General features: G+C 40.9%; 2 protein-coding genes across 4 annotated transcripts; both read left to right on the top strand.

The window, feature by feature from the left end:
- Positions 1 to 3,176: 3,176 nt before the first annotated feature.
- Positions 3,177 to 12,008, top strand: fip1l1b (factor interacting with PAPOLA and CPSF1b). 3 transcript variants are annotated; one of them, XM_089006934.1, is made up of 16 exons: positions 3,177 to 3,533; positions 3,841 to 3,898; positions 5,069 to 5,135; positions 5,207 to 5,325; positions 5,435 to 5,499; positions 5,599 to 5,709; positions 6,166 to 6,296; positions 6,426 to 6,544; positions 6,781 to 6,834; positions 7,508 to 7,607; positions 7,713 to 7,869; positions 7,957 to 8,038; positions 8,197 to 8,249; positions 8,320 to 8,521; positions 9,799 to 9,945; positions 11,538 to 12,008. In XM_089006934.1, exons 1-16 carry the CDS (start codon positions 3,455 to 3,457, stop codon positions 11,677 to 11,679), a joined length of 1,686 nt encoding a protein of 561 aa, XP_088863060.1. In that variant the 5' UTR covers positions 3,177 to 3,454; the 3' UTR covers positions 11,680 to 12,008. The 3 variants fall into 3 exon arrangements, with proteins under 3 accessions (XP_088863060.1, XP_088863059.1, XP_088863061.1); XM_089006933.1 differs by having other exon boundaries at positions 3,178 to 3,533; positions 11,535 to 12,008; XM_089006935.1 differs by lacking the exon at positions 6,781 to 6,834 and having other exon boundaries at positions 3,180 to 3,533; positions 11,535 to 12,008.
- Positions 12,009 to 14,004: 1,996 nt separating this feature from the next.
- On the top strand, positions 14,005 to 17,732 carry LOC148892774 (uncharacterized). The gene is made up of 6 exons (XM_089006265.1): positions 14,005 to 14,209; positions 15,715 to 15,857; positions 15,922 to 15,983; positions 16,075 to 16,188; positions 17,319 to 17,417; positions 17,482 to 17,732. The coding sequence occupies exons 1-6, from the start codon at positions 14,096 to 14,098 to the stop codon at positions 17,604 to 17,606; spliced, it is 657 nt and encodes a 218-aa protein (XP_088862391.1). The 5' UTR covers positions 14,005 to 14,095; the 3' UTR covers positions 17,607 to 17,732.
- Positions 17,733 to 18,609: the final 877 nt, after the last annotated feature.

Here is an 18,609-nt window from a genome sequence, read left to right as displayed (position 1 = left end):
CATGTGTTTGTGTTTGTGTTTGTGTTTGTGTGTGAGTCACTCAGTGCTTTTAGACAGATGAGGACGGCAGTTTCGTGGAGGACAGCAGCGGTTTTATACGAGAAAAATCACCACTTCGATTAGATTACGTCATGACAAGCATTCCTCTCCAGATGCCCGGCCCCATCTCTCGCTCCCTTTCACCTTCCTCTCTCCTCTGTCTCGCGTTTCTTCTGCCAATACACACACACACACACACACACACTAACTCAATCACCCACAAATGGAGTTCACACCCTGAGGCGGCCACGTGGACTTTGAGCAGAAAAAAAACACATAAAAAACATACCTCAAGGTTTTATGTTTCACGTACTACGCCAAGCTTTTATTACAATGCAATCCAATGCTCTCCCATGTCGATGTGATTTCTCAATTTTCTTCATCTTGCATACAGCGGGATGTTGTTGTGTTTCTTTCGCGTTGTAGACGAATGACCCTGTGGTTGTTCAAAGTCACTTTATGGTTGAATTGTGGTGTTTTATGACCCACTTAACTCACGCCCTGCCAGACGATGTGCAAAAATGTGTCCACTCCAGAGCCAGGGCTACACTGAGTTTTAGAACTACATAAACAATCAACGCAGTATTAGAAATCTTAGACTCTCTTCTTTTATCAGAAAAAAAGTTAATTTCTAAATGATATTGGTCTGGAGTTATATGAGCTTGAAATGAGGGTGGCTCATTAAAACCACAGTGTTGAGATAACTATTCATGTAATCCATGGAGATGATGTGAATTGACAACGTGTCAGCCAGGCCCGCACGTATTTGAGTATGCTATTATCAGCGTGTGTATATATATATACAGTAAAGTCTCGTTATATCGATATCGGATATATCGATAGTCCCGGGTATATCGATACTATTTCTATGCACGCACGGAGAAAATTACATGCAAACAGGGTCGGATATATCGATAGTCCCGGTTATATCGATATTTTTTCGGACTCCCTTGAATATCGATATAACGAGACTTTACTGTGTGTGTGTGTATATATATATATATATATATATACCATCAATTTCTGTTTGTACTTTGAGGTTTTTTTTTCTTTCAATATTACAGATTTTATTTGTCTACCTTTACGGGAACCTATCACCATTCAGTTCATCCACGAAGTTTATGCAAAATTGGCTTTGTTTTTAACCTTTCACAGATCTAAAATGTATTAAACAAAATATAAGAGCCAATTCTCAGTATGCCTAACTCTAATAAGTTTTTAAACAGTATTGTTAAATCAAGTTCAATAATACAAACTAATCAATTATGACTGTACATTATGAACGTAAGACTTTTGGCTATTTTACAATGTAGGGTCAGTCGGATGTGGGATTACGTATCGCGATAAAATCCTTGCCACTTCCCTTTTTACATGTGAACTGTCATAAGTATCCATAGCAACAATTATATGTATTTGAGCCCCACCCAGCTTCTCATGATCTCAGAGAAGACATGGCATTTTCCCTTTCAATACTTAGTTATATTATTGCAATATTTAGTTTAACATATGCATATATTTAATGTGGTATGAAATTTTATCAGTGCTGTTAAAAAAAGCAGGACTATTGTTACAGTTCTGTGTAGGTGTATCTAATGTGGTGTCCAGCGACCATGCATATCACATTCTCACATCAACTGTTTCCACTTCAGTATAATGTTTCATTGAGAATCATTAGATTGGGCAGTGTCGTAATCTTGTTTTCTGTGTATTCCTCCCTTCTAAATGACTGCACATCAATCATAAACCTAGCTTTAACTTCATTTCTTTCTGTTTCTTAAATTCTATATACTCCGCGCTTTGACACATGAGGCGAGAAGGAGACGAAGGGAGCGGAGCGCAATAATAAAAAGACAAGTAGGAATGAGAAAAAAACTTGGATGGATGAGAGTGGGGAGACAAAGAGAATGAAATAAATGCAATTTGAGCACTGATCAGTTTAGCTGGGCGACCTTCCTTACCCTTCCCACTCTATAGTGCACAGGTGTCAAAGTCAAGGCCTGCGGGCCAAATCCGGCCCGCCACATCATTGTTTTCGGCCCGCGAAAGCAAATCAAACTTGTTAAATTCCATGATGATTGCTAAAATCTGAGCCAAAATGTCATATTTTTGGATGTCAACCACAATAAAGGTCATTATTCTTGACTTCAAATTTGAAAACGAGTTATTCATTAATTTGCTGTGTGCTCTATATGTAATATTTGAAGGGATTTAAACATTCTAATGGGTTCCCCAAATTCATAATGGCCCTCGAGAGGAAACCATAACTACAATGTGGCCCGCGGCAAAAAATGACTTTGACACCGCTGGTTTAGTGTGAGTGTGCTGACGGAACGTACACGTACCGCACATGCACACAGAGTTGCACTTCTAAGTTAATTCAGATGTGGCACACCATAGCCAATGTTGGCTTTACGTTTATCTCTTTCAGCAACGCAGGAAAACACGCGGAAATGGTAAAATAATCACCACAGTAAAGAGGTGCTAATAGCTGAAGTAGCTGGGGGGGGGGGGGGGGGGGGGGGGAGAGAATCCACAAATTTCCACAGTCAATTAGTGACATACTAAAGTGGCCCCTCTTAACTGGTCACAAACCATAAATGCATTTACAATGTGCATTGCATTACTGGGATGACTTTTGGTGCACAACACAACCGCAACAGCAAACATGTAAAACCACTTTATTGTTGACAAGACTAAAGGTTGCTTCGTAAACTCAGAAAAGGCTGATGAAAATATAATATTAAAACAAATTAAGAAAAATGTTGAAATGAATTACAATAATTTTATGACATGGGTTACTTACCTAAGTTTTCATTGAGTAACTGATGTTGAATTACAGCTTTGACCTTCATGTGTTGAGTTTGTATCTCCTCCCTGTGCTTGAATATGCTTTGTAAATTTGCTGAAGTACAGGAGTCTAATCACAACTTCTACGGTTGGACACAAGCATTTGCATTTTTTAATTAAGTAAAAGTTGAATACCGTCTTCGGGAAGTAGACAAGGTATACCCCAAATTTGTTGCCAAACAACCGCGGGGCACACCTAGATGACAACCAATCATGCTCACAATCACAGAAGAAAATCCGAAAGGAAAAGAAGAAGTGTGGTCTAAAATAATTTGTTTCACTCATCAAAGCGTTGGAGTACATTGGAGCACAATGTGTGTTGGCCGCTAGGGGCACTGTCTTTTCTGACCTACACCAAGTCGTTGACCATTACGGAGAGAGTGCTTTCAGTCGCTTCCGGGTTCCCCTCGGCTCACTAATGTTGGAGATGAATCTATGAAATCGTTATTTTTCCACCCCACACATACTTGCGTTGCAAAAAGAGAAATCGAATGCGTGGACGGTGTGCATCCACATAGAAGAATTGAAAAGCTTTGCGCCAGTAAATCTGCTTTAAAGGTTTGCTAACATGTCTGCCGCCGAAGAAGCGGACAAAACGGCCGCTACGGATGCTAGCGCTGGTGACGAGGAAGAATGGCTGTATGGAGGTAAAATGGCTTTTTGTACTCTAACATAAATCCTCGTGTCAGTCAGGGACATTAGTTTGAGTGAAAACTGCCCGAGTAACACCAACCAGTTATCTCTCTCCATGTTAATAGCATATCACTGTGACCGGTACTTAGCTTAGCTCGGCTAACCATACGGCGCTTCTGTGGCTGGGTTGGCCGCGTGACACTTGGCAATTCCAATATAAAGCTTTACAACAGCTAATAAAATAACAATTTGTGTGTTTTTGCCTTAATAGGCGTACATTGTTTCGAGGTTGGCTTAATTGCGGCGTTCTCGTGTTTTCAGATGAAAACGAAACTAAAGAAGAGGATGAAGAAGAGACCAAAGAGACTGCCGCTGACAGGTAACGGACACCTGACGTACACTTCCAATAGGGGCCTTTTTATGTCCACGAGAAGGCAAACCACGACTGGTTGGTAACCTTTCTGCCAGAGTTGGCCCAGGGGCTCGAGGGAGTTACAATTTTTATCTGTTACTGTGTTATGAAGATCAGTCGCAGCAAGACGGAAGGAATATATGTGTGTGAATGAGAGGGATCCAAGTGCAAGAGTGATGCTACAGGGAGAAGAGATGAAGAAGGTGGAGGATTTTAAGTACTTGGGGCCAACTGTCCAGAGCAATGTAGAGTGTGGAAAAGAGGTGAAGAAGCATGTCCAGGCAGGCTGGAGCGGCTGGAGAAAAATGTCAGGTGTGATGTGTGATAGAAGGGTTTCAGCTAGGATGAAATGAAAAGTGTAGAAAACAGTGGTGAGGCCAGCCATGATGTTTGGACTGGAGACGGTGCCACTGAAGAAAAGACAGAAAGCAGAGCTGGAGGTAGCAGAGCTGTAGATGTTAAGGTTTTCTTTGGGAGTGACCAGGTTGGATAGGATCAGGAATGAGTACAGTAGAGGGACAACTCATATTTGGGGGCTTTGCAGAGAAAGTCAGAGAGGCCAGACTGAGATGGTTCGGACATGTCCAGAGGAGAGAGAGCTACTATATCGGGAGAAGGATGCTGAGCCTTGAACTGCCAGGCAGGAGACCGAGAGGAAGACCGAAGAGGAGGTTTATGGATGTGGTCAAAGAGGACATGAAGGTTGCTGGTGTGAGAGAAGAGGATGCACAAAACCGGGATAGATGCAGGACGTTGATTTGCTGTGGCGACCCCTGAGGGGAAAAGCCGAAAGGAAAAGAAGAAGAAAATCTGTGTTACTAAAGAATATTGCATTTAATGTCTTGTGTACTACGTCTGAGACTTGCGATTTTGTCCAGCCACTTTTTTGTGTCTTGGGAAAATCTGAACATTTTGGGGAACAGTAAAATTTAAATTGAAAGTAATCACAGATATAATTATACGTTATTGTTATTTTGATGTCACTTAATTAAACGTTAGTTCTTTTGAACTGAAAAAAAAAAAACTGGCATATGGCAAGAATGCCATATAACGGCCTGCATTAGTGTTGAGTTATATGCAAGGTATCAACTGGGAAAATACCCTCCTTTTAATTACAAACCTTCATTTCAGCCACAGTGCTCCTGTTGAGGCCTCATCCGAGGAAGCTGCCGAACATGCCACAGGAAACGGCGTGGCGTCCGAGGTAGCCCGCTTGCTCCAATGATTGCAATAACCTCCATGTTGTTCTATTCTTCTCATTAAAAACACTTTCAGTCACAGGCCACTGAGGACGCCGCAGGTGATGATGCGGAGAGTGACAGCGAGAGTGATGATGATGACGATGACGTCCGTGTCACAATTGGAGACATTAAAACCGGTGCTCCACAATACACGTATGCTTTTGAAATACTGTTTAAGTAAACCGCTGATTGCCTTTCAAATACATTGTATAAGTATTACCTGGCCTCTTTGGTACACATTTTTGTTGTTTCTCTCTTCCAGATCATATGGCACGCCTCCTGTTAATCTCAACATTAAAACACCTGGTTCCAGATCTTATGGACAAGGTACTCCTCTTGACGCATCTTTATTGTATCGTTGTAACAACCTAAAGATAGTTCACAGAACCATACTTGATCCACTTGTCTTTTGTTTGTTGTTTTTAGTTACCACAAAAATGAAAGGAGTTGATCTTGAGGCTCCTGGTAACATTAACGGTGTCCCGGTACTCGAGGTGGACATGGAGTCGTTTGATGAAAAGCCCTGGAGGAAACCAGGTATGTTTCGCTCTCAACATAGTCAAGTTGGAATTGTTGAGCTTCCACATGACATTTCATCAATAAATCCTTCTCACTATGTGCATTTTTTTATCCTGGCGATGTCCGACTTTTCATCTGGAGTTGATTCTTTGGCATCACATGTGTTTTTTATTGTATTTTTTGAAGTAGTTGTAAATGTGAATATTTTGGGAGAAGGATGCTTAGCCTTGAACTGCCAGGCAGGAGACCGAAAGGAAGGCCTAAGCGGAGGTTTATGGATGTTATCAAAGAGAACATGAAGGTAGCTGATGTGAGAGAAAAGGATGCATGAAACAAGGGTAGACGGAGGACATTGATTCGCTGTGGCGACCCCTGAAGGGAAAAGCCGAAAGGAAAAGAAGAAGATTTGAAGTAGTTATGAAAATACTATTGAGTCTGTGACCGATTAAAAGATTATGTCTCGTGTTTTTGCAGGAGCGGATTTATCTGACTACTTCAACTATGGCTTTAATGAAGACACGTGGAAGGCTTACTGTGAGAAGCAAAAACGATTGCGCATGGGCCTGGAAGTCTCAACCGTCGGCTCAGTGATGAGTAAAATCACGGTAAGTTAGCCCATATTATTTAGTTTATTTCACGTTTGAGATTCTTTTGATGTTTTGGACCTTTTATTTGTCTTTTTGAAGAGGGAATCATTAGAATCACCTTTTGTTTGCTTCAAATTTCCTACCAAGGTCCAACAAGGCAGGACAGGCCACGAGAAGGAAATACCCAGTCTTCTTCTTCACACATCCAAATCAGATTTCACCTCTCCAGTCAGCCTGTACAAGTCTGTCACCAGTCAGGTCCCCAGGTAACTTAAAATGGCCTTTCCCCTCAATACAAGTCAGTGTCCGTGATGACCGAAAGGTACAAACGCTGCTTTGCTTTCCATTCGGGAAAGGGAGACTTGATTGGTTCACAATCAGAACGATTAAACCAGAAAGCGATGTGTTGACATCTAAAAAAAAATTGCGTCTCGAAAAAAAAAACATCTTTCCTTTAATGTGTGCTTGCGTCTGTTACTCTCATTTCCTTTACCTCTGGTAGGATCTCCCCCCCTCAGTGGACTGGCCCACCTGTCCCGGAAATGTCCTATTATACGTAAGTGGGCACGGCCTTGTCCCAATTGGGAAATTATGAAAAAAGAAAGGGGAAGGCTGCTATAATTTGGAAGCGCTGAGATGGCGATGAGTTCAGTTTTAACGTGCCCATTATTTTTATTTTTTTGTCCGTGAGAGAGGAAGGAACGCTTTGTCCACAATTTGGCTAAAGTGTTTTAAAAATGAGGACGACTGCCTCAAAGTCAATAGGTTCAGTATTCAAATCTCAGCTTTGCCTTCCCCCTTCCCCTGTGGAGAGTTTGAATTGTCCGACCCCAGTGCTTGTGTGTGTTTTCTCTTTGTACTCTGGCCTTCTCCTTCATTCTAAACATATGGTATATATGTGATTATGAATGTTTTTTTTCTTTTTTCCTCTATATGTGCGCTGAAACTGAAATCGGCTCTCAAATCATGCAGGGTATAGCCCACCTCTCGCCCAAAGCTAGCTGGGAAAGACCGCAGCTCATTTACAACACAAAAAAGGACAAATGCAATGATTTAAATGTGGACGGGTGTTTTTAAAATGGACAATTATGTTTGCCCGCTGATGTTTTGACAATTTGTGAAGAGAAAAAAAACAAACAAAAAGCACCTTGGAAAAATGAAATGCAGCACATTTCACGAAACCACACCAAGCTTGGTGAGTAAATGTCCGATTTTTGTTCTTTTCTCAGGAAGACGAGCGGTACCATAGATGTGATTGGTGGAGCGACGGCCACCATCAGTAGGGTCGAAGGTCGGCGCAGACACAATCTCGATGGCAATAACATCCAGGTTTGAAAAACACATCACCCACAGAAACTTCAATTTATCTTGCATGCACTTCAAACTTGATGTTTTTTTTTCTTTTGTGGTTTTTAAAAATGTTTGGTCTTACAGGTGATCTCTGAACACGCCACATCAGACGCGGATAACGCCAACACGAAGATGCCCAGCTTTTTCCCCCCTGGACCACTGCCTCGAAACATCCCCCCGCCTCCTTTCCTCCCGCCGCCACCCAACGTCAGTTCGGCACCCCCGCTCATCCCGCCGCCCCGTGAGTTTCCAGCCTTAATTCACCGCCGCTTCATGCAGAGACGCCTCTTGTGATGACCATTGTTTTTTCTGTTCTTGTCCTTCTCAGGGTTGCCCATCACTGTTCCCCCTCCTGGGTTTCCGCCTCCACCTAGTGGCCCCCCACCTTCAATCATTCCGACGATGGACAGGTAAGATCTGACAGCATTTGATATTTTTGCTGTAAAATTCAATAAGATCCTTGAAAAAAATTCCAATGCCAAACATCATTAGTTTAGCACATTTTACGACTATGTCATTATTATTTTTGAGAATACATGACAAGTAATGACACACATTTTCTCTGCAGCCACGGCGGAGGTTACGACGGACGCTCTATCCCGCCATATGCCTTCCCTCAAGGTGGACAATTTGAAATCACTTTTTCTCCAGCATTCAGTCGCTCATAACCTTGCAAACGCTTTGTTTCCAGGTGCCTACCCTCCCCCAATTTCCGGAGGGGTGCCTACTTCTTGGCCCCCATTGATGGACAACTCCAAACCGTGGGACTACTATGCCCGTCGGGAGGAAAAGCGAGAAAAGGAGAGAGAGCGGCCCCGAGAGAGGACGCATGAGCGGGAGAGAGAGCGAGAGCGAGACCGTGATCATAGCCCCTCAGTGATCGGCTACACAAGGTGAGCTGGAAATGCTATTCTTCGAACTGGTTTCAAGCAGAACCAAACACCCATTGGCGCAAATTCGCTGACAGAACCAGGGGTGCATCTGAGCCGCGCCCTTGCGCCATTGACTCATTTCGACAGCCACTGGCGCAACTTTGTAACTCCATTGTGCCAGCACCGGCGCACGTGTATTACAATTAGCGCATATTGCTACATGATCTGCGCCACAAATGACATACTTCTGTTAAAATAGCTAAATAAAAAAAAGTTAAACAGCAATTGAAAACTGTTTTCCGTCAGAGGTTTTAACTTTCGTCGTCAGCCTTACATTTGTTTTCGGTGCGTTACCAGGTCGCAGTAGAGGATATCAAGCTTTTTCGGGATACGCCAGAAACTGCCGAAAGCGATAATCTAATATTCATTTCAATTCATCAAACATGGTGGATGGTTGTAATATGGAGCTTGAGAACAGGAGTAAAACTCTAAAAGACATTAAAAACAGGGAGCAAAAAACATTCTCGTTTTTAAGAACCAATCGAATAAGTCTGCACAGGGTAGTGACCATTCATTGCAGCAAACTGCTGTTTGTGATTTGAATGTAGTGGATAATGGGAATGATTTCAGAGCTGGTGGAAATCTTTAAAGCAAAGACATTTAAGTAGGCACGAGTAAGAAATATTGTTGAATATTAAAAATAGCACAGGATTGATTGTGCAGTAATCAGAAAAAAAGTATATACAAAATGTTTGTTTATTTTAAGTATGAATAAATTCTTCGACTCGAATTAAAGTTCTTTATATTAGAAAAATAAATTTTAGTCAAATAGTGTGGTGTTTTTTTTTTCCAATTTCATTACTTTGCTGCTGTGAAATGTAAATTTCTCCACATGCGAGACATATAAAGGTACATCCAATCCTATAGAAATATCATGCTCCAGTGAATGTATTTCAATCAGTTTTGTATACTTCTTCGATCTAGTTAAATCAGGCCACATCAATTTTAGAATTTGGCCCCCTTTTTAGACACAAGGAGGCCTACTGGCTCCCTTTTTTAATTTCCCGGATGCATCCCTGCATAATATGAAATACATTTTGTAGAGCAATTATATGCCATAAAGGGCGAACTTTACGCCCCAACACTTTTCTCTTGTTTTTAGTTGTCTCTTAAATGGTTCAGCATCTTAACCTTGCCATGACAATTTTTGCTAAATCCCATGATTGCACTTCATAGCAAATATTGAGGCCCCTATGTGATATTCGCCACCCCGAGTAAATGCCTCTCTCTTGGCGCAGCGACGAGGAGCGGTACCGTTACCGCGAGTACCAGGAACGCGGCTACGCAGACCGCCATCGCGAGCGAGCGAGCCGCGAAAAGGATGACCGACACCGGGAAAGGCGGCATCGGGAGAAAGACGAGGGACGCCACAAATCTTCTCGCAGGTATGACAGCCCTCCCCCGATCGCCAATCACTCTCCTTCACCCACACAGTCTCATCTTTCAGCCTTGGTGTCAAAGCACCAACGTTTGGCCCCATTCTCAATTTCTTGTCTATTGATTCTTATTTGTTATCCCCCCTCATCTCTATTTTGTGCACAAGTAATAAATCCTCTTTTATGTCTTGAATTTGTAAGAAAACAGAACAAAACATAGTTGTATTAAGTTCATCCTGTCGACTTGATATCTAATTTAAGACATATTCTTTTCTTACAGACAGTGTATTTTAGGTGTTCATTTACGTGACATGTTTCGCCGTATACTTCGTCAGAGACACTCTGACGAAGGCGGAAGTATACGCCGAAACATGTCAAACATGTCAAGTAATTGAACACCTAAAATACACGGTCTGTAAGAAAAAAATCTGTCTTAAATCAGAACAAAACATGTTTTTATTGTTCACCGATGAAGGCTTCAGTGGTGAACCAATTGGGATCAGTACCTTTCACAAGGTTAAGAACCACTGATCTAACCGTTTTCTGTACTTTGATGGATCACAAAAAAAGACATTGAAACAGCTTAGGTACATTTTTTAACAGAAGAGCACCAACGACGGGATTATGGTGTAACTAATTTTTCAAAATATTCAAAATAAGATCACACAATATTCAGGCTGCTGCTCAACTGTTGATTTTAGTTTCATGTTTTGTGATTTCGAAATTTAAAAAAAAAGTCCAATTACAAGTATGAAACTGAAATGATGAAATAATAATAATAATACCTGTTGCAAGTGCTTGAAATAACGTCTGCCCGGAGGTCCGGGGCGTACAACTTTTACGTCGGGCGTACAACTTTCAAAATAATCTCGGCCCAGGTGGCCGACAACTTCTTCAAGAAAAAATAAATAAATATTCAAATCAAACGTTTATTTTATTCAATAAAGCAAAAGCTACAAGCAAACCGCTACAAGCCACATGGACTTCTCTTTCTAAGCGCCTTTCAAAACTTTCAACTACACTTTACAGTCACGTTATAGTCCGAAGTATGAAACAGGCCTCTGATTGGCTGCCGTGCCGAGTATATAAATTGCCAAACGAACGTCCGTTTGGCAATTTGCATACTCAGCACAACAGCCAATCAGAAGCCTGTTTCGTGCTTGGGACTACACCGTCACTTTAAAGTGTACTTCAGAGTTTTGAAAGGCGCTTAGAAAGAGGAGTCCTCGTGGGTTTTAGCAGACAACGCAACGCAAACATTGCATTGTGCACCATGACTACAAACAACAACTGGAGCAAAATCTTCAGTAAGGGATATTTACCAGAAATTAAGCAAGGGAGCATTTATGGTAGGTACTTCCTTAATTTTAAAAAATCCTTTATACTTTGCAACTATGTTTTTTTTGTGTGTGATTCGTCATCTTATTGTGTTTGAAGTTGTGAAAAATGGGACAGGCAAATTTTCAGAATTGTCTACCAAGGTGTCCGCTAACTTTTTGTCATGATTTTCAGACACCGCTGTCGCCTAAAACAATGTACCGTTTTGTTACCGTTCAACTGTGCTGCTACCTTTGCACTTACTTGGGCTTCTAAATTAGTAGCAGCAGCAGGAGAAGGCACGACAGTGAAGAGGCCGACAGCCACCGGAGGCACAAACACAAGAAGAGCAAGAGGAGCAAGGAGGGCAAAGAAGCAAGCGAGGACATGGGAGCCGACCAAGAGAACCAGGAGGCCATGGAGTGAGCGCCACCTCCTGTATTTTTTTTTTCTTCATTTCTCCCCTCCCCTCCCCTTCCGTCTGTTTGTCTGTCCAACCCACTGAAGACTGTGACGGATATCTTCTTCAATCTCCACTCGCCGCTCAATCTGCTCTTTGCCGTCGCTTGTTATGAAAAATGGTGGCAGCAGAGGTGGTGGTGGAGGGGCAGCCGTTTTGCATTTCTCCACCACTGGATGACCTCATTGCCTCAGCCTCCTCCCCCTTTGTTTCCCCTTTTCCTTCTTTTGTTCGTCACGAGGATTCATGTTGTGCTTGACGACAGCGTTTGTCACCTTCAATTAAAAAAAAACACGTTTTTTTGATAAATTGTCTCTCTGGATTAAATATGCCTTACTTGCGTTTAGTTGTGGGTATGTTTCACACTTGGAGATAAGAATCTACCGTATTTTCCGGTGTATAAGGCTCACCCAAAAGTCTTCATTTTCTTCAAAAGATGACCCTGCGCCTTATATGTGAAGTCATATTGAACCACAACAGGTCTCGCAACTACTCACAAGAGCCACCGACTCCATTTCCCCCTGTAGAAGAAGTAGTGCGCGGTGCATGCTAGGATATATAACACACCGTTTCATTTCGGTCATCGCTTATAATTACTTCGCCGGGCAGATTTATTTGTTGATTTCGCCATAATTTTCAGTTTTTGGCACTATGAATAGAAATGGAAAATGTTGTGTTTTTTTTTATTAAGTGTCTCAAAAAAATCGTTGATTTCTGAAATATTTAAAGGACAACCGACGCCTCCAGACAAGTTGTGTCCGTAAAATCACTTCAAATGACTTCTACTGAGCGCATTTTACAAAGATTCCACGGCATATAGCTATATTTTACGTTTTAAGATTCGCGCTGAATATTCAGGAAGTCTCGTTTTTGACTTGGTGACGATTCCTGACGTGACGTCACGTCTGGAACGCCCCTGACCGAGAAAGTGACACACAATGCATTTTGGGTACTTTGGTCTGAAAACTTCGTGTTGATCTGTGTTGATGGCAAAATTAGAAGGAAAACACATAAATAACGCGATGGTGCATCGTTTTCTGTTGCACCAAGACTACGATTTGATTCTAGTTGACAAATCAGCCCGTTTCCAACTTAGCTTGGGCGCCATCTTGTGCATTTTCTGGGACGCTACATTGAGTCCTGATGGCTCGAATTGATACGCAATTACTTCTTTAATCAATTGCAAACATTTATGCTTTCCTCTTCAGAACTATTTGAATCATATTCATAACTGGATGAGTAACAAGAAAGCATCTTCTCCGAATCTGAAGCCATTGTTTTGATTCTCGAGCAAGGCAAGACATCTTGGCGTGACCTTCTGAAACGGAAACTTTCTCAGATCATTTTGAAGTAGTTTTCGGAGACTTTAAGTCGTTTTTATTGTTGTTTTTCATTTGACTAAAAATATCAGCCTGTGTGTTTTGGGTATTTTAGATGCTATAAAACGTTTTTCTGATATCAGTTAGGAAACAAAAAAATGGTGTCGGTTGTCCTTTAAGGCCAAAATATTCCATGAAAACTTATAAGGAACATAAAAGTTTTAAAAAAGGAAGGTTTAGTAATCTTTTAAAAGTATATTATTGGATTGTGAAAAACTGATAAAACCATGGAATAATTTTGAGCTCATAAAAATGTAGACAATAATGCACATTATATTATTCTGCAATTTCTATTTTTGTGTTTGACATTAAAAAAAGAACATTCTGGGGAAATACAGTCAAGGTGTGGAAAATGCAGTACATTCATTTGATTTTATTTTAAAAAATGGAGGAGAGGGATTTCGGTCCATTCACTTATAAGTTAAGACAGGCAATGTAGGTAAGACCAAGTAGTCTTGATTAATTCTTGTAATTACAAAGTAGAAATAAATTGCATTTTAATACTTTATTTATGATCTCAATCACTGGGTTTTTTGTTTTTGCATAATTCAAAACCAAATGCTTTTTTTTTCTCGTGTCCAGTGAGACACTTTTTTTCCTCCTCCGGTTGTGGTGCAAAAGAGAAGGGCAGTTAAAACACGAACCCACAAGACGCCATTTGTCCTGAAAGTTCAAGTTGTGGATGAATGAATCAGTCAGTCTTCACTTGGTCATTAGAAGTAAACTCGCAGTGTCACAGAAGGACTTTTGAGCAGTGATGCAAAGCACATGCGCTTATCAAACTTCTCTGTTACTTAATCCGCATTTATCCTCTCGGCTACTTTTGGGGATTTTCGACCGAAAGGCCATAATCGGCTCAACAAAGCTACTCTGTATAATAACCGATTAAATCAAGATTCCATCCATTCCTCATGTGAGCCAAAAGGTCCACCCCTCCTCACCGTCCACAAAAAAAAAACCCTGAAAGCGGAAAAACGTTTTGGAAGACTTGTCAGATGTGAAGATGGAGAGCAGTGGTGTGGTCGTTCTCTTGCTGGGTCTTCTCGCCGTGGGTCGCGCTGCTCCGCCGATAAATTGTGACGCTCTCCTGAAACCAATAAGCATCAGCAATGAGCAAGTAAGTGCAAACCTGCAGCCTCATCTACAAATTGTTGCTTCAGTCGATTCACTTGCATTTGGATGTTTGGAAAATAGCATTTTAATTGAGTTGAATTGATAGTTGAATAGATTTTAATGTACAACTCGTATGTGTAAAATATATTGTAAATCTTTCTTACTACAGCATCCAGCGTACGATTTCCGATATTACTTTTATCAGAAGATTTATTGATATAACATTTGTCTTCTCTTTAATTGTTTTTCTGTGCATGAATATTTCACTAAATCCCTATGAAACAACGTAATATTACCATTAACTATGTAACCGTATGCTGGAACATTGTGACTATCCATTGGTATATTTCAGTCACTGAAAAAAACCATTTGACCAGCAATTAAAAAAAAAATGACACAATCAAAAAATAATGCCAAATTTATCTTCAAAACATTATTTGACAATAAATATTTTTACTCTAAACTTTGTTAACTTATTCACTGACATACATGCAAAAATGTGTCCACTCCAGTGCCATTTTTTGTCATTGTCACTCGAATTCCAGGACCCAGAGAATATTGAGTTTTAGGACTACATAAACATTCAATGCAGCGTACGAAACCTTAGACTCTCTTCTTTCATAAAAAAAAGAGTTAATTCCTAAATGATATGGGTCTGGAGTTATATGAGCTTGAAATGAGGGTGGCTGTCCAAAATACAATGCAATACATGCATATTGGTTTATATGGGGCTTCAACAACAGCTGAAGCTGGAACAAAGCGCTAACATGGAAAAAGGGAAATGCTACCCCCTTGTGGAAAAGAAAAATATTGCCAGAGGCCACGGCCAGCGCTTTATCGGCACACAAGCATGAAAAAACAAAACATGAACAAATTCGGAAATGGCGCTCTACATCATATTTTCAATTTCAGAATAAATTTGTGAATGGGAAAGAATGAGTTAATTGTAAAGGTTTCTACTGAAATGACTAGAAAGCCAGAAGCAAAGTAGATACACTCTGTCATTTAGTGTACGAGTAATCTCTTGTAACCTATTCCTGAAAAAAAAGTTGGATAATCATCTTTTTTTAAAAGAAAATAATGCTCAGTATGTCGTCCCTTTTCCAAAGAGGCAAAAATTTGAGCTGTCATTCTCTTTTAAATGTCATTGTCTTGATGTTCCCAATAGCCCCCCCCCCCCCACCTCCCTATTTACAGTACCGAACGTGATATGAGCTGTAATCATAAAACGAAGACATGTAGCATTTTGATGGAGACTTTTTTTGTATCGTTACATTCCACAGGATTATAAATGTATGTGGTTTTGCTGCGTGTGGTGAACCTGCTTTTGCCTTGGGGTCACATTGTGCTTAAGAAGGCTCATGACTGTGAAACCAAGGCAAAAAAATGTAACAATGGTCAGAAAAAAATCATTGGAAAAGCTCAACGTTGATTGTCATTCGTTGAGTTTAACAACACGACTACGCCAGTATGCTTTTCACTCGAAATAGCGCTTCGGGCTTGATACAGATGTTGGGGCGCTGGCTGTACATTGGTGGAAGCTCTGACCTCCCAGGAAGTCGATCCCTGGGACATCTGCTCAACAGCATCTGGCTGGACATCCGCGCCACCTCCCTCAGCAACGTGCTCACCATCTTCCAGACGCAGAGAATGTAAACACAGTGCTGCAATGATAACAAACATTCTGTATTGTTTACCTGGGGACTGTGCCTCCAGCTACGGTGAGTGTTCCGGGATGATCTACAACGTGACCATGGAAAACAGCACAATATTGATTGGTGAGTGGAGTCAAGCTCAATTTCTCCCCACCGAAGCATCCATGATAAACATTGTCCATGAATTCCACGTTTGTTTGTTTATTTTTGACAGAGCGTCCATTCTATCTGAAGGAAGTGTACCTGCAGACCAACTGCTCAGACTGTCTGGTGGTCTATGAAGAAGTCAAATCCAACCAAGATGCTTTTCGGAGTCTTTTGCTTCTCAGTAAGAATACACAACACACAGTCATCAGAGCGAAAAGTTTTATTATGATTGACTTTGGCACAGCGGTGGTGTTGGCTATTGCTCGGTATTGTTGTTATTTGGTCAGTCTTCGGTTAAAGCCATGCGATTGGTCAAGAACGCAGCAGTGAGGGGTGGTGGGGTTTACAGATAGAGAGTGAAGTCGTTCTCCAAAGAGAAAATGGTCGCTGACTGTTTTTTGTCCGCTCCCAGTCTTCGGTTAAAGCCACGTGATTGGTCAAGAACACAGCAGTGAGGGGAGGTGGTTTCAACATTAAAGAGACAGGCAGATGACAGTGAGAGAGTTTCAACTTTGATAGTTCAAAGGCAGAGTGTAGACTGCAAGGTTAAAATATCCCATCAATCAGGCTCCACAAACAACCCCCGCAAGCCATCTGTACACTTGATGCAAAAAGCTATTAACCCAGCTAAACAGAATACAATTGATGAGGAACTAGATAAAATTATCGCAGAGAAAGCACCTACAAGGGATCATTCCTCAAGATGGTAGAAGGTGGTTACGTTCCTCATCAAGTGTTTAATGCTAAGGAAACCGGCCACTCCATTCTATCAAGCCATCAACGACCATCACAAAGGTAAATAAAACGACTCAATTATACAGTACAGTTTATTTCTGTAATTATACTAGAGCACATTTATACATAAAATAAGGTATATTTTGTGTAGTTTTAAGGCTTAGAAAATTAGAAAGTAGAAAATGTTTTATGGGAACGGATTATTCTCATTTTAATGGTTTCCTATGGGAAATTACTTTTTGGGAGAGATGAGAGACTTTTCGCCTTACACATTCTGTCTGGGAACCAATTAAGTTCGTAAGACAAGGTATCACTGTATTGTACTTCAGATATTTTTAGTTCAGTAGAGAAGGCCTTGCAGGCCCTGACAGTCCACCACTGCCTGCTTGGTTGGTACTTGCCTAATTTTAGTAGTATCGGTGAGTATAGTTGCTAGTTGCCTGTTTGAAAGATTGACAGTTGTTTTGTTTGAAAGATTGACAGTTGTTTTGCTTGAGTGTGGCCAGATCGATTTTCGCTTGGTGGACTGCAGCCTGACTCGTTATTTAGTTGATGGTTGCTTTGTATGATCTCCAGGCAGGCAACAGAGCATCTCACCCGCTGATGTGGAGATGCTTCAGATGCAGGCAAATTGTCTCCACATGCCTTCCCCACTCATGATGGATCCGAGCTATGGTGAGAAGACTGAGCTCACTCATACCCAGAACAAAAATCAAATCTTGTACGTTGACCTACACAGAACTCTGCCCAGACAACATTGCAACCTCGGATGGACTTGCTGCCTTCAATTCCTTGTTAGAGGCCAAGATGGGACAGCGAGTTGCGAGGTTACTGGACAAACTTTTTGACCTCTTTATCAACTGATTGAATTTGTGTCAGGAAACATTTTGACGGTGTTCTGCTCTCCGCACATCTGCTAACACGTGCATATAAATCAAGCCCATTGCAGTTAGTGTGTAGCTCTGATTCGCTAATAAAGTTTACTCACAAAACAATACTTGGTGTCTTTTTCCTTGTACTCTTTTGCATTTGACTCAGGAGGATTCGACTAAAACTCATTTTTTATATTTTATTAAATAGGTCAAAATTACTTCAGTGATCATGATTCAATAAATTATGGATAAAAAGTATTATTATTATTATTTTATTATTATTATAAGGTTTCTTCAGCTGTCATCAGTAACCCAAATGGACAGAAATCGCCACCTCTTATATGAACGATGCCCATTTTTTTCTTCTTGAAAATAGCTTTCACAGTAAATCTACAACCAAATCAATTTCCTGCTCCTTGAGCCTTCATGAGTTGACAAAACAGCTATTAAATAAACAATCTATTTGCTTATGCAGCTCGCTACCGATACAGTGTGCTAGCTCTGGCCATTATGCTCTTGTCAGGCCGGCCAAATTAATATTTGGAAGACACAATTTTCACCTTACACACACTTTCTGGGAACCAATTAAGTTCATAAGCTCACTGTATTTAATTAAATTAGAAATCATTCACATGTATTTTTTTCTGTAGGTGATTCGTGATAATTAAAAACTAAACAAAAGCGGATGCTTCAATGTCCATTGAACAGTTTAGTGCACATGTGTCAAAGTCAAGGCCCGAGGGCCAAATCTGGCCCGCCACATCATTTTATTTGGCCCGCGAAAGCAAATTGAACAAGTACGAACAACAATTTCAAACTGTCCCATATCAATCACAATAACAGTCACTATTTTTTACTTCAAATTTGAAATGTAGTTATTCATTCATTTATTGTGCGTCCTATATGTAATAAGTGGAGGGGATTAAAAATTCGAATAGCTTCCCCAAATTCATAACGGACCTCTGAGAGGAAATCGTAACTATAATGTGGGCTGC

This window comes from Hippocampus bargibanti, linkage group LG10 (genome assembly GCF_051943395.1).
Source record: "Hippocampus bargibanti isolate YZ-2025 linkage group LG10, ASM5194339v1, whole genome shotgun sequence".
Classification (NCBI taxonomy): domain Eukaryota; kingdom Metazoa; phylum Chordata; class Actinopteri; order Syngnathiformes; family Syngnathidae; genus Hippocampus; species Hippocampus bargibanti.
The sequence above is the reverse complement of the archived record's forward strand: the minus strand, read 5'-3'. Positions and strand labels throughout refer to the sequence as shown.

Coding starts and splice junctions, on each gene's coding strand:
- fip1l1b (XM_089006933.1), top strand. CDS start 3,455: ATGTCTGCCGCCGAAGAAGCGGACAAAACGGCCGCTACGGATGCTAGC. Junction 6,297..6,425: donor CAGTGATGAGTAAAATCACG/GTAAGTTAGCCC, acceptor TTTCCTACCAAG/GTCCAACAAGGCAGGACAGG. Junction 8,522..9,798: donor TCAGTGATCGGCTACACAAG/GTGAGCTGGAAA, acceptor CTCTTGGCGCAG/CGACGAGGAGCGGTACCGTT.
- LOC148892774 (XM_089006265.1), top strand. CDS start 14,096: ATGGAGAGCAGTGGTGTGGTCGTTCTCTTGCTGGGTCTTCTCGCCGTG. Junction 15,858..15,921: donor ATCTTCCAGACGCAGAGAAT/GTAAACACAGTG, acceptor CTGTGCCTCCAG/CTACGGTGAGTGTTCCGGGA. Junction 17,418..17,481: donor CATGATGGATCCGAGCTATG/GTGAGAAGACTG, acceptor TGACCTACACAG/AACTCTGCCCAGACAACATT.